The sequence below is a fragment of the Quercus robur genome, chromosome 6 (genome assembly GCF_932294415.1).
Source record: "Quercus robur chromosome 6, dhQueRobu3.1, whole genome shotgun sequence".
Lineage (NCBI taxonomy): Eukaryota > Viridiplantae > Streptophyta > Magnoliopsida > Fagales > Fagaceae > Quercus > Quercus robur.
The window spans coordinates 27,888,965-27,904,019 of record NC_065539.1 but is presented as its reverse complement, the minus strand read 5'-3'; the positions used below and the strand labels follow the sequence as shown (position 1 = coordinate 27,904,019).

Genomic DNA, 15,055 nt, shown 5'->3' with positions numbered 1-15,055 from the left:
TGAATAAAGATATATATATATATATATATATTGAAATAAAGAAACAAATTAATATTCGAAGTCTTTTCTTAATTGTTATCTTACTTAGAGAACATTTGGATTTGGATACAGTTGAAATAGTCTGCGTTTGCGTTTTCCGTGGATCCGTATACTATTTATGAGATCTGCAAGTATGGAATTTGACAAAATCAATTTTAAAACTGAGTCTCACGGCACTATTTATGCATTTAAAAATTATTTTGCTGCAGTGTTTTCAGTTTTCAGCAATAAGCGGTATCCAATATAGCCTTTAAATTAATTTGGATGAGAAAACTAGACTTTCATAATCAATATAGCCTAGCTATTAAACTAACACTTAAACCAAAAGTACTAGAAATTTCATAATCTTATATCATATTTAATTTCCTAACTATATACAATGAAAAGCATGATTCATCTCCAAAAATTGTTGCATATCAACCATAAATATAGATTTCCTCCTTCAACAAAACGTAGTTTTCAGGTAATTTTTTGAGTGATTAATGGACAAATTAAAACCTAGAAAACTACATACCAATATTTTTTTTTATAAAGAATAAAGGGCAAGAATGCTGAAATATAACAATATTTTAAATACATTTGAAAATGAATAGCTATTTTAAATACATAAGGGCAAGGATACTCTTATGTTCTCGAGAGGGCCGAGGACCAATTTTGAAAACCATCGGGCATAACCTAAGAAGAGAAGGAAGATTTGTCGACAAGCAAAGAAGGGAAGAATGTAGATAAAGCATCCATCACCTCCGCATTCAATACTCTGTACCCACTTAGCTGGCCGCATTAATGAGGAAATGACTCCTGAACAGTGTCATCACAGCTCATAGCCTAGTGTAGAAGCTTTCTAGTGAAGTCCTGATGGGACAAGTATTAAGAGAAACAAACTCAAACCCTCAAAGTGGAAGGCTAAGATAGAACCTGGGAGGCTACATAAGGTGAAAAGACCTCTGTAAAAAGGGGATGAAAACATTAGAGAAAAAAAAGAGCAATATAAGAGTGTGATTATAATCCAAGAACAAGTGTAACTTGTATCTTGGACCAAACCCGAGAAACATAACATAAGCCTCCCGAGGCTCCTTTTGACCAACTCTCATCTTATAGATTTATGCTTAATGTTGATCCTTTCATTTCTAATTAATCTAATACAACTCAATAGGGGTATCAAAGGTTGATTAGCATCTCACCTCTATAAATTAATTGTGTGAGGAAAAAAACAAGTTTGACTTATTTTTGCCCGCCACATTAAAAATGATCCATACCTTACAAATACACTATTGATAACAAACGGTTGCAAAATAATAGATAATCGTCAATATATATTGACACCGGAATAAAGTGGCAGCTAATAAGTCTATTATTTTGAATGAATTTTTCCACAATTTTAGAAGATAATTTGAAGATTAATAGGTTATTTTGTCCAAGAAGTCAAATAACATTTAATTGAGGTTTTCTTAGGGAATATATTAGCTTTTATGTTTTAGTTCTCCTAGGCAGACAAATCATTTATTTTGTTTATAGCTCCTATGAGTTAAGGTCTTGAAAATGTAATGTTTTTAATTGCTAATTTTGTTCTCCAATGCTTAGAGGGTTGTTCTAAGTATTATATAAGACATTTGGTTGAATTGAATAAAATCAGATTATAGAATGTTTTCAGACCTAGCCTTTGTGCTTTTCAAGAAGAATGATTTTTTCTAAATTAACTCTTATCCATTGGGTGGATTCTTTTGGGTGGCAAGTTTCAGTTTTTGTATCTCTTTGGGTGATGATGTTTTGTATCCCATTGAGTGGTGACCCAATCCAATTCTGTATCCTTAGTTAAATTTCTTTGGGTGGTGATATCTATATCCCTTTGGGTTTGCTTTAGTGGTGAGCTTATCTGTCATTTTAATTCTTGAGTGTTTTTATTATTCTATATAACTAGAAAATATAAAAATATATACATCCACCTATCCTCATTTATCATATTGAATAAGTTTAGGTTGCCTCATACAATTTCGGTATCATATATGGTACTTGCACACGTGGTTTGTTAATGTATTCAATATTCTCCCAAAAAAAGAGAAAAACTTCATGTATGCTATAATGTTAATCACTACCCATTTCTGTTGTTTGCCTATATACAAGTTATAGTTAGAGGGAAAAAAAACTTGACTATTCAATAATTTTTTTAAGGAACCATTTATGTCTTTATGGATAATTAGGTATAGGGCATGCTGAGCATAAGCATTGGTAGTGTAAAAAATTTAGTAATTTGACACTACAAAAAGCTATTTTATTTATTTTATCACCTTACTTTACAAAATATTCAACATAAGTGGTTTTATTTTATTATTCAATAAAATAAAATAATATAAATAAAATAAAAAAATAGTATATTTATTACAATAAACAATAACCACCATCACCAATACAATACAATAATATATCTTTTAATAAAATATATATATTTTTTACCATTTTAGCTACAGTGCACAACCATCTTTGACCGTAATAACTGTTCACTGTAACTTAGCAGCCAAAAAATATAAAATAAAACAAAACAAAAGTAAGGGGCTTTGTTCCATTAATGGAGCCCACTTTTGCTATATTTTAATGATAAATTTAGTATTTTAGCAAATTGCCTACATCAATACTAATGTTCTTATTAGGTGCTCCTCCTGCCCTGTTTTCTTATATTCATGTTAATCCTCATAAATTTAATTAATATGATTCATTATTAATATGAGATAAAGAAATATTATACTACTGTATTTAATAATTACTTGTATTTTTTCTTTTTTATTATTATTTATTATCGTTATAGTATTTTGTATTTTATCTTGTAGTAAAACTAAAATGTTTGCATTTATTTTTTATTTTGTATTTTATTGGTTTGGAACGAGAGTTAGAGACTTAGATTAGAAGTGAGTTGACATGTGATATAATCATGATGTGATGTGAGAACGTGGATCGTATGGGTGTGAGTTTTTGGCTTTAGGATAGCTGGCATGATTAACAATGAATTATGAACGGGTATCAACGTAAATATGAGTACGAATGAAGGACATATTATGTAAGGCAATTGTAGGCCACTTTCCATCTGTAAAATTTAGATAGCATTGAGATTTGAGAGGAGTTAAAGGAGAAAAAGGAAAGTGGTCTCCAACCAACACCAACCCATCAATTCTCTCTCCCTCTCTCTCTCTCTCTCTTGAAACTCATTGTCCTTTCTTTATATTAATCTTTCCACACCCTTCACCACTTAAAAAACACAAACACACACAGATGCACATATTCATTCCAAGTTGTAACAAAACAAAACAAAGAAAAAAAAAAAATTTTGAAAATTTGAGCTTAATCAGCTTTTTAGTTTTTAGCTTATCCAGCAATAGCAAAAAACCATGGCTTCTCCACCAGACACAAGCAAAACCATAAAGCTAGAGCGGTACAACAGCTACCTCCGAAGAGTTAACAGCACAAAGCTCCTAAACGCTTCCTCCAAGTTGCTTTTCCGAGCTACTCTTCTCATCGCTCTTGCTCTCATCTTCTACTTCACCCTCAACTACCCTCCACTCTCCGATAATCCCAACCACCATATCCACCAGCACAACTTCCTCTCCTCCGCCTTCTACGGCCACCGAACTAACGGAGGCGCCGCTTGGGAGAAACAAGTCCGCCACTCTTCCACTCCACGCCGCTCCAATGGCATGTCGGTCCTTGTCACTGGCTCCGCTGGCTTCATCGGCTCTCACTGCTCCCTCGCTCTCAAGAAACGTGGCGACGGTGTTCTCGGCCTCGACAACTTCAACGACTACTACGACCCGTCGTTGAAGCGTGCCAGACAAGCCCTCTTGCTCAAACACCAAATCTTCATCGTTGAAGGAGATCTGAACGATGCGTCGTTGCTTACAAAACTATTCGACGTGGTTCCATTCACTCACGTTCTTCATTTAGCTGCACAAGCTGGGGTTCGCTACGCCATGAAGAACCCACAGTCCTACGTGAGGTCCAACATTGCTGGATTCATCAATCTCTTGGAAGTGGCTAAGTCTGTGGATCCTCAACCTGCAATCGTTTGGGCTTCGTCTAGCTCTGTCTATGGCCTCAACACCGAAAACCCATTCTCAGAATTACACCGGACCGACCAACCTGCAAGCCTCTACGCTGCGACCAAAAAAGCAGGCGAAGCAATAGCTCACACATACAACCACATCTACGGACTCTCCCTCACAGGCCTAAGGTTTTTCACAGTGTACGGACCTTGGGGGAGACCAGACATGGCTTACTTCTTCTTCACAAAGGATATCCTACATGGGAAGACCATTGACGTGTACCGAACTCAGGACGAGAAGGAGGTGGCGCGTGACTTCACTTACATAGACGACGTGGTAAAAGGGTGTATAGGAGCGCTGGACACGGCGGAGAAGAGCACCGGGAGTGGAGGCAAGAAGAGAGGCCCAGCTCAGCTGAGAATCTACAATCTGGGGAACACTTCACCAGTGCCAGTTGGGAAGTTAGTGTCAATATTGGAAGGTTTGTTAAACACAAAAGCCAAGAAGCATGTGATCAAGATGCCTAGAAATGGGGACGTGCCTTTCACTCACGCAAATGTCAGCTTGGCATTCACAGATTTTGGGTACAAACCCACCACGGACTTAGCCACTGGGTTGAGGAAGTTCGTCAAGTGGTATGTCAGTTATTATGGGATTCAATCAAGGGTGAAAAAGGAAAATAGCATCATTCCCGGAGAATCCGCTTGATGTTCTGCTTCCACATCACATGGGCCGGGGTGGGTGGGTGGGTGACTTTTCTTTTCTATATATATATATATTTATATTGTTTTTGTTTAATTTTATTCTGCCTTTTCATTTCTTTTTCTCAAATGTATTTTGTATCAAATTAATTGTCGCATATGCGCTGTTGTTCTTCTGGATGTAATATATATATAGCCCGGCCAGCAGCCATAGGATAGGAGATGAAAGAGGTAAAGAGAAATAAGAACAATTGTAGATCTGTTTGAATTTGGGGGAGGGTCGGTCAGGGTGTACTTGTGGTGTAATAATTAATATTGTGGGTGCGAGGGGTCTGCTACAAAGGGTGTAGATCTCAGTCAGCCCTTGGATTCATATTAAAAAAAAAAGAAATTTGTTACTATTGAGCAACAACGAGGATGATTCCAACAACCTTCCATGCCTTTTTATTTGTTTATCATCCTTTTATTTATTTATTTTTTTGGGTGCGGAAATCCTTGGCCTTTTTGTTCTTTGTTTGGTCATCGTAATTTGTTTTGCTCAGGGATCTCTCTCTGCAACACTTATTTCATTATTTGCACTAGTCAGTCAAAATGACTCCAAAGGAAGGGAAAAGTTATTCCATTATTGGTGTTTGTTAATTAAAATGCAAGTAATAATAACTTTATCCAAGTAAGAAAAAGAATATCCCGAAAAAAAAAAAAGATTATAATTAAAAAGTGCCCAGAAGAACAAAAGGCGGTGGTAGGAATGTACAACCAACCCACCAATCTACTAAAATCGACCTAACTTAATATGTTGGGTTGGGTTATGAAATTTTTTTTAATAGTGGGTTGGGTTGGAGTTGGGTTTGGGTCATAACAATCATAATCTGTCTAACCCAACCTGACCCACCTATATATTTAAAATTTAAATTATATATATTTAAAACTATATTATATAATTAATAATTTTTTCCTCTATTCAGCTCTTTCTATATAAAACCCAATTACCTTGCAAACCCTAACAATCTTATTTCTCTCTCTGCCGCCTCTTACTCTCACTCTCTCACTCCACTCTTATTTTTTTGTAATTGAGTTAAGATATTAATTCATGTATATTTTGTTTATCAACTCAGTTGGATATATTTTGTTTATAACTGAGTTAGAATACTAGTTCATGTATATTTTGTTAATCAACTTAGGTAGCAAGTGATATATATATATATATATATATATATAATTTTTTTTTTTTTTGCTCAATTTAATAATAACAGTAATAATAAAAAGATTGTCCAATCCATGGGTTTAACCTTACCCAACCTGATCCATGTGGGTTGGGTTGGGTTGGTTTGGACATGATAGGTTGGGTTGGATTTTTTTTTAACCCACCATGGTGGATACGGTCGGAAAATCCCCTCAACCCGACCCAACTTAACCCATGCACACCCCTAGATGGAGGTTTCTACATCAGATACAAGTGGAAATTATTGAAAGGGTCGTGTTTAGTGGGTTGGGTTGGGTTATGAAATTTTTTCTAATAGTGGGTTGGGTTGGGTGTGGGTCATAACAATCACAACCCGCCTAACCCAACCTGACCCACCTATATATTTAAAATTTAAATTATATATATATATATATATATATATTTAATATACATTTAAAACTATATTATATAATTAATAATTTTCCCCTATTAAGCTCTTTCTATATAAAACCCAATTACCTCGCAAACCCTAACAATTTTATTTCTCTCTCTATTGCCTCCCACTCCCACTCTCTCACTCCACTCTTATTTTTTTTGTAACTAAGTTGGGATATTAGTTCATGTATATTTTGTTAATCAACTCAGGTGGCAAGTGAGACATTTTTTTGCACAATTTAATAATAATAGTAATAATAAAAAAAATTGTTCAATCCATGGGTTTAACCCGACCTAACTTGATCCATGTGGGTTGGGTTGGGTTGGTTTGGATGTGATGGCTTGGGTTGGATTTTTTTTAACCCACCATGGTGGACAGGGGCGGAGCCACTTGGCTCCTTGGCCCCCCCAAAAATTTTCAAATTTCCATTAGAGTATGTAAAAAATTGACATGGGCCCCTCCAAAAATAAATATCCGGCCCCCCCAAATTATTTCAACCATTCTTCTAGAGTTCTAGTCCAATACAACTTAAAATAAAAGAAAAAACTTGGCCCACATCCAGCCCCAAATCCCTAATAAAACAAAAAAGTTCTCCTTTAAACTAAACACACTTCCAATCCAGCCCAACCCCAAATCTAAAATGCCTAATCAAACAAAACAAAGGCACCTTAAAATTCAATCCTCATCGTTAGAAAAAGGAGAAAACAATCTGATTGTCATGCTGTCTTGTTTTTTTCCCTTCTGTTCTCAATTCACGCCTCCATAGTGTCACGCCTCTCCTTAGAAACAATCTCCTCAGTCCTTGCCTGCTTGCCTTGATGCCGTAAACTCCACTAGCCTTTTGACTTGTTCATCACCTCAACCTCAAGCCCTTGTCTCAATCTCAATTCCTCAAGGTATCTCATTCTCATCTCACTTCTCTCTTTTTTTCTCTACAATTGAACTGAATACTGAAGTCTGAATAGCAGAATAGAAATATCAAATATGTGTATGTGAATATGTGATATCTCTTTGCCAGCAAAGCAATTTATGCTTATTTGACTTTGTCTTTTTGTGTTTATTTTTATTGTATTCTTTATTCTTGACCCACTGACTCCATTGGATGGCTCTATGACTTTTGGCTTTTGTGTTGTTTGTCTCTTCATTGGGGGCAGGGTGGGGCTTGCATTGTGTAGTTGGGTAGTAAATTAAGTAAAATATAAATAATAAAAAAAAAATCTATGGAAGGCAATTGGGGTGAGGGAAGTGAGTTTGTGTATTTTGTTTATGTTGTTTGTTACTTTTTTTATACTTTTGAGTGATTTGTTTATTTAATTTTTTTATCCTAAAAGGTCATTACTTAACTAAAGGTGTATTTATATTATAATTCATCTAAGAATAAATTTTATATGATAATTTATTATATCTCTCTCCCAAGTTAGTTTATCATTTTTTAAAATGATTTTTTTTTTTTTGGATTGAAATTAGGTACCAAATAATGAGCAAATGTCAAACAATTGATGCATTCTTTAAGAACAAAGATATTAGTCATTCTCATTCAGAACTTAGGACATTTGTAGAAACAAATGTTGATACTTCAATGCCTAATGTGCATCCCTCCAAATGTTCAAGAATTCAATCTAAGGAGTTAGACCATGATCCAAGAACATGTAAACAAATATATGAATTCCTTGTCAATGAACAAGATGAAATTTGACGTGCTTATCTCATAGCCAGTCCATATCAACCTAAAAACATAGAATATCCATACAAAGGACCGAAAAATCATCGTCATAGTTTTCAATCTTTGTGGTTTGAATCACATTCAAATTGGTTGGAATACTCACCTTCAAGGAATGTAATCTATTGTCTACCTTGCTACCTTTTTGGTAAGAAACCAACAAGTCATCTTGGATCAAATGCATTCACTGAAAAAGGTTTTAATAATTGGAAAAAAGTGAAGGATGGAATAAATTTTTCTTTAATTGGTCATGAGGGGAAAGATCCAAATACACCACATAAAATTGCTGTGAAATGTTGTGAGGATCTAATGAATTATTCAGGACATATTGACAAGCTAGTTGAGAAACAAACATCAAAAGAAATTATGAATTATATTTAGTATATCTCTATTACAACCTGGCCCCCCCAAGTAATTATTCCTGGCTAATGGTGGATAGGGTCAAAAAATTCCCTCAACCCGACCCATGCACACCCCTAGATGAAGGTTTCTACATCAGATATAGGTGGAAATTATTGAAAGGGTCGTGTTTACGGGTAAAGATGAACATGCATGTTATAAATTAACTAGTTGCTAATTTGTGTTATGCACGGGAACTTACCTATTTGTGAGGTAGAATAAAAAAATATTATAAAATCTTAAATTGATTAAGAAAACCATTGCATGATTTGCTCTTGTATGACTTCAATTTGTTTTACAACTTGATGAACTCATTGCTTGAACATGTAATGGCTTACAAAAAATTTGTTAGACAGTTTCAGATACTGCAAAAAAAAAAAACTCAAAAATTTAGATATTAAAACTTTTAAAAGACAAAAAAAATTAAAGAATCAAATGAATCATTGCTTAGAAATATTGAAATAAAACGAAAGATATATGACTAAGCAATAGAGAAAGATGAGAGAAAGATGAGTTACATTTAAAAGAATAATCTATGGCTATAACAATAGATAATATATATATATATGTGTGTGTGTGTGTGTGTGTGTGTGTGTGTAACTACACAAATATATAATTAAAGAATACGTTATTGAAACAATTCAAGAAATATATGACTATTCAAAAGAGAAATATAAGAAAAAGAAAAAAGTACATGAATCCATAAAGTAATAAGTTTTAAATTTTAACGGGTCTAAACTTTAAACGAAACCTTATTAGCATGTGGCCCACGCTAAAAAAGTGTTGAGTAAGAGCCCACGTTGAAATAATGAAAGCCATACCTCCTCTTAATATACCATATATAAGTTTTCTGCCCAATAAATTAACATACTTTCATATCGTGAGGTGAAACAAAAACATATGCAGTAGCAGTAACCTTAATTTTCAATTATTGCAAACTCTTTTATCTTGTAAAAAATAGTTAAAGAGTGTTTAGTGGTTTATGTACGAAAATTACTTTTTAAAAAATACATGAAAAACCATAAATTAAATTTTATTTATTTATTTATTTTTTTTATAACAAAGTAGAGGAGAAGAAAATAACAGAAAAAGAGCTTGTACTTCTACTCGACTTTAAAAAAAAAAGGGTATGCATTACTTTTATAGTGTTCATAATTAACCTCACAAATTTGAAGATAAATTATCAACGTTTAAGTTTGAGTTTAAATTGGACTTGTTAGAGAGATAGAGTTTTACTCATTGTAAAGTTTGGACTTAACAAAAATAATTTTTTAAAAAAAAATGATAATGATGGGTTTGAGTTTAAGTTGGATTTCTTAGAGAGGTAGACTTTCATTCCTTGTTAAGTTTGGACTAAACAAAAATAATTTTATTTTAAAAAAATGATAATGATGTGGCAAACTCTGGAAAGGTCAATTAAAAGTCAAAGATTTCGGTTTTATATATATACTAGTGTTATGCTTGTGTGATGCACGGTTTAATAAAAAAATTATATATAAATTTTAAAAAATATATTTTTTGATAATATAATCAAATCTACCAAACAAATAAAAATCTTTTTAAAAATTAAATTACATGGAAAATGTATATTATGTAAGTTTTTCTTCCTCTTTTTTTTTCCAAAAAAAGATATTATAAAATATTTTTTAAAATTATGGCAAGTTTTAAATTTCTAAAAGCTCTTAGTAGTAAAATTGTAATTTAATTATATGTGTGTGTGTGTGTGTGTGTGTGTATTGCACTTAAAAATCTTTCCATTATACTTGTTAACATGTATAGTAGTAGAAGTGCTAATCATATATAAATTTCTTGTATATATGAACAAAAACAAATTCCATAAATTACAAAAATGTAAGTATTTAGACTGCAATGTAAATATTTACCTATAAATTACCAATCATAGCCATTTTAATGTTGCCATAAGTGAGGAAATAATTTGCATAATCAATTAAGAACACCAAATCAAAAAATAATATCAATAATCAAGATGAATTGCATTATCTATTTTTTTTTTAAAATCATATAATTTAAGCAATAATTGAACTATGTCAATAGAAAAAATAGATACTCATAAAAAAATGAAGATAGCTCTTTTGATGTAAATCTCCTAATTTCATATGGTAGATGAGTTCCATCCCAAATAGATTCAGTGATAAAATTTTGACTGAAATAAAAAATCCATAAATTAAAAAAAAAAAAAAAATATATATATATATATATATATATATATATATATATATATATGTGTGTGTGTGTGTGTGGCGGGCGAAAGGTAAAAATGGATAAATACAAATTACTGTTCACTCACAATTAATTTGTTAGAGATGGGATGTAAGGTCAACTTTAAATACCCGTTCTGTAATAAAAGATGACAGTCATTCCCAAGAACTATACGCAAAATAGTAACGTTTCAACAGGAAATAGCTTGAAAATTGACTAAGTGTTTGTCCTCGGGTTCAATCTGAGGAGGAAGGTACAATGGGATGGTTGTTTTCTCTCTTTTGTTTCTCTTGCACTATGCTTTCTACCCGTTGATCCAGATGCTTCTTGGTTTTATATAACTTAGCAAGGATGCATCTGGATCTTACATTTGGAGGGTTATGATTAAACTCCTTTGATACTTGTCCCATCAAGACCTTGCTAGAAGGTGTTTACACTAGAATATGAGTTGTGAAGAACACTGTTCATGGTCATTTCCCCATTAATGTGGCCAGCTAAGTGGTTGCAATGCATTTAATGCGAAGGGGATGGCTGCCTTGTCCTTCCTTTTTCTTCTCTTCCTTGTTTTACACCAAGTTACCTTTGTCCCCCCGAGGATTGCACCGTCCTCCCTACACACTTGATTCTTGGCCTTCTGAGGTTAATGAGGAGTCCTCAGTATCTTCATCAATGGCAACATCCCAAACTCCTTTTTAGTAAAATAGGTCCTCTCCGAGGATTTCTCGCGAAATTCCCCTCCTCGGAAATACCCTTGCCTACTTTATTACTGCTTTGGATCCTCGTGCCTCCACAATAGCCCCCTAAAACCTCGCTTTCTGTTCCTGCCCTAGGAGAGGGAGGTTTTGTTTAAGAAGAACTGGTTACCACAACACGCTTCCTACAAGTTCCTATGTGATAGCGTCTCTTCAACTGATTGAGACATGCTCTTGACGCTACGAAATCCTCAACTTCGCCATAAATGCTACGGGTGGCTTGCTGTCCCCCATGTTCTGCGGTCAAATTCTCATCCTACGGTCCTCATTTCTTCAATTAAAGAGGTGGGAAAACTTTAGCTTCTTTTTTTTTTTGTGTGTGTGTGTGTGTGTCTTATATAAGGGGAAGTTGGGGACTCTTGCCTCATTTTACTCCTTTTAGAGCAATTAATACTCCTTCCCAATGTTATTAATACCGTTTCGGAGCCCGTTTTAGTTTGTCCAGTGGAACGGAATATTTCGGTACCGGCCGATTTCGGCATACCGTTTCAGGGTGTTTCGGGGTTCCTAAAAAATAATTTATATATATTCTTGTAGAACATAAAATTTTCAATTCTAATAAATAAATAACTAAATATCAAATAATACAAATCATTTAGTCTTAACTCTTAAGTCTTAAACATCAATATAACATCACTTAGTCTTAACTCTTAAGTCTTAAACATGAATATAACATCAATTTAACGTCACACAATAAGAACATTTAACATTAATTTAACATAATATTACTCCTCCTCCTCATCATCATCCATGAGAAAAGGATCAAATTCATCATCAAAAGAACTCCCACAAGAACTACTAGCACCCATTGGAAGATTTGTCAAGACATGCTCATTGTTGTTGTCATCATCATCATCGTCATCAACATCAATAGTTTCAAGTTCAGGATCCTCTTCCACATTCACTAGGGATGCTGGTTCATTAAGACAATCCTAATTTATGTCATCTGGATTAAGAAGTGCAGGTTCTTCAGCCACCCAATCTCCCATCAAGTCAATGTTATCCAAGCTTATAGGATCCAATGCATACTTATTCCTTTGAATGTTCCTACCAATGAGAATATTAAATATTAGTAACATTTTATAAACTATAATTATTTGAAAGTACATTTCATTTACATATGAGTAACGATTATAAATTTACCTTTCTCGAAGCCTCAAATTATAATGGACAAAGACCAAATCATTTACTCGTTTATGTTCCAATCTATTTCTCTTCTTTGAGTGAACATATTCAAATGTGCTCCAATTTCTCTCACAACCAGTTGCACTACAACATTGACTTAGCACACGAATGGCAAATGATTGTAAGTCTGGAGCTCCAAGTCCAAATTGCTCCCACCATGAAACTACAATAACAAATAAAAATGTAAAATAAGCATTGCTCATGTAATCTTACAATAACAACTATAAATGATAAATAGACATATTGAAAGGAAATACTATTAAATTATTAATGTTTACTTGGATTTAGTCTCTCTCGTTGGCGGATTGCTAGTGATGTGCCAAAGTCACCAATTGATTTTTTGTACTCATCAAGTTGTGAACTTATTTTGTCTTGAATGTTAGGATCGGGAACCAACCTCATTAGAGTGCTTAGCAACCCTCTTTGAACATCATTTTGCCTTTTAAATGAAGACCTAAAGTATATTGCAAGGTTAAGAAAGCAACCTGCTGCATGCAGAGGACTATGAAGTTGTTTGTCCCATCTAGCATCAATGACTCTAATATAATGTCCATACAAAGAACCTTTGTTCTTCAACCTTCTTTTTATTTCCTCTTTTGCTTTGTCCATTGCTTCATACAAGTACCCCATAGTAGGTTTCTAATCCCCATCAACAAGACGAAGTACTCTAACTAAAGGCTCACTAACTTTCACTATGTACTTGCATTGAGACCACAACGAATAATCTTCCAAAACAATTTTACTTATCTCCTTCCCAACGGCAGTCTTAGCATGGGGGCATGAAAGACATTTATCACAAGTGAACATTTGTCTAAGCTCTTTTTTGAACCTTAGCATGCTCTGTAGACTTAAGAAGTTAGTGGCAAACCTTGTAATTGCAGGACGACATAACTCTCTTCCATTTGTAAAATCTTGCCTTATCAAGTCTAAAACAACTCCATGGTTGTAAATGAACTTTGTTATCTTTTTTGCCTTCTTAATTGCTTCATCAACAAGAGGGAACCACCTAGGATTAGCAATATTCTCCAACATCAATTCTATGCAATGAGCTGCACAAGGAGACCAAAATAAAGTACCATACTTCTGTTGTAATTTTTTTCCAGCTTTTTTATAGGCAAAAGCATTATTTGTAATCAATTGCACAATATATTCCACACCAAGTTCTTGAACAACAAAATCAAATATATTGAACAAAGTTTCAGCATCCTTTGTAAGGCTTGAAGTGTCAATAGATTTCAAGAGCATGGCTCCCCTTGGACAATACACCAAAAAATTCATTATTGGTTGTTGCTTTTGATTTGTCCACCCATCAGACATCACTGAACAGCCATATACTTTCCAATCATTTTTTATATCTAACAAAAAATCATTAACTTCATGGACAACATTTTTCAAAAGGGGTCCCCTCAACTCATAAAAAGAAGGCCCCTTAAATCCCGGCCAAATAGCAGCAATGGAATCTATCATAGGTTGATAATAGGGTGACTGAGATGCATAAAAGGGTACATTAGAATGATACCACTATCTTGCCACATTCATTTTTGCATTATCAATCATTGCTTTTGTAGCCAAAGCACTTCTTATAGAGGGTTGAGCACCGGGGGTTGTTCTAGGAGCAAAATAACTCTTAATTTTCTTCTTTCCTCTTATTTGACCCATATCAGTGTCAACATCCTTTCCCCTAGATTTTCGTTTACCTAATGTTTGAGGGGGACTCTTTTCAACAACCCTAACCTCATCCTCCTCCTCATCAACATCATATGGGTTCCTAATTTCTAATTGAATCCTCTTTTTAGTTTGTTTAGATTTTTTCAAGTCTTCAATCATTTGTTTCATTTGAAACCTAATATCAGATGAAACCTTTTTACATGGTTCAACTTGACCCTTAATCCCAGCAAGATGATACTTAAGTCTAGTAATACCACCCCCTTTAATCAACTTATTACAATGCAAACATATAGTGTTATTTTTTGCGTTAGGCATTGCACGGGCATGAGCCCATGCGGGATCATCTGATCTTGCAGGGGCAGAGGCCATAGAAGCAGAGGAAGTACCTGCATGGGCATGAGCCCATGCGGGATCCCCTGAACTATGATGAGCCATAATTTACTGTTCAATGAAATGAAATGAAATTCAATCAAATGCATGAACAGCCATATACAGTTAATGAACAAACAAATCAAGTTAAGAAAAAAACTAAACACGGTTTGGCTGAAGCTTGAATCCGAGAGAGTGAGAGTAAAATTTATGAAGTTTACCCGATTTGTTCAATCACATATCTTAACAAACAAATCACATATCTAATATCTTAGTAAGTTCTTAAATCTTAACCACAAAACAAATCATAAGAAAAAAAAAATTATGATTTGGCTGAAGCTTGAATCCGAGAGAG

General features: G+C 34.0%; 2 protein-coding genes across 2 annotated transcripts; one reads left to right on the top strand and one right to left on the bottom strand.

Moving 5' to 3' along the window:
• Positions 1–3,153: 3,153 nt before the first annotated feature.
• On the top strand, positions 3,154–5,198 carry LOC126688403 (UDP-glucuronate 4-epimerase 6). The gene has a single exon (XM_050383079.1). The coding sequence runs from the start codon at positions 3,417–3,419 to the stop codon at positions 4,773–4,775; it is 1,359 nt and encodes a 452-aa protein (XP_050239036.1). The 5' UTR covers positions 3,154–3,416; the 3' UTR covers positions 4,776–5,198.
• A 7,005-nt stretch (positions 5,199–12,203) lies between these two features.
• On the bottom strand, positions 12,204–13,293 carry LOC126690071 (uncharacterized). Its single transcript, XM_050385205.1, has 4 exons — positions 12,942–13,293; positions 12,622–12,826; positions 12,456–12,525; positions 12,204–12,410 (listed from the first exon to the last, which is right to left on the bottom strand). Exons 1-4 carry the CDS (start codon positions 13,291–13,293, stop codon positions 12,204–12,206), a joined length of 834 nt encoding a protein of 277 aa, XP_050241162.1.
• Positions 13,294–15,055: the final 1,762 nt, after the last annotated feature.

Bases quoted from the DNA above. Each gene is read 5' to 3' on its own strand.
- LOC126690071 (XM_050385205.1), bottom strand. From the start codon at position 13,293: ATGGGGTACTTGTATGAAGCAATGGACAAAGCAAAAGAGGAAATAAAA. The intron at 12,827-12,941 runs GTAAACATTAAT...TTGTTATTGTAG, and splicing joins ACGAGAGAGACTAAATCCAA to TTTCATGGTGGGAGCAATTT. The intron at 12,411-12,455 runs GTGGCTGAAGAA...GACATAAATTAG, and splicing joins TTGACTTGATGGGAGATTGG to GATTGTCTTAATGAACCAGC.
- LOC126688403 (XM_050383079.1), top strand. From the start codon at position 3,417: ATGGCTTCTCCACCAGACACAAGCAAAACCATAAAGCTAGAGCGGTAC.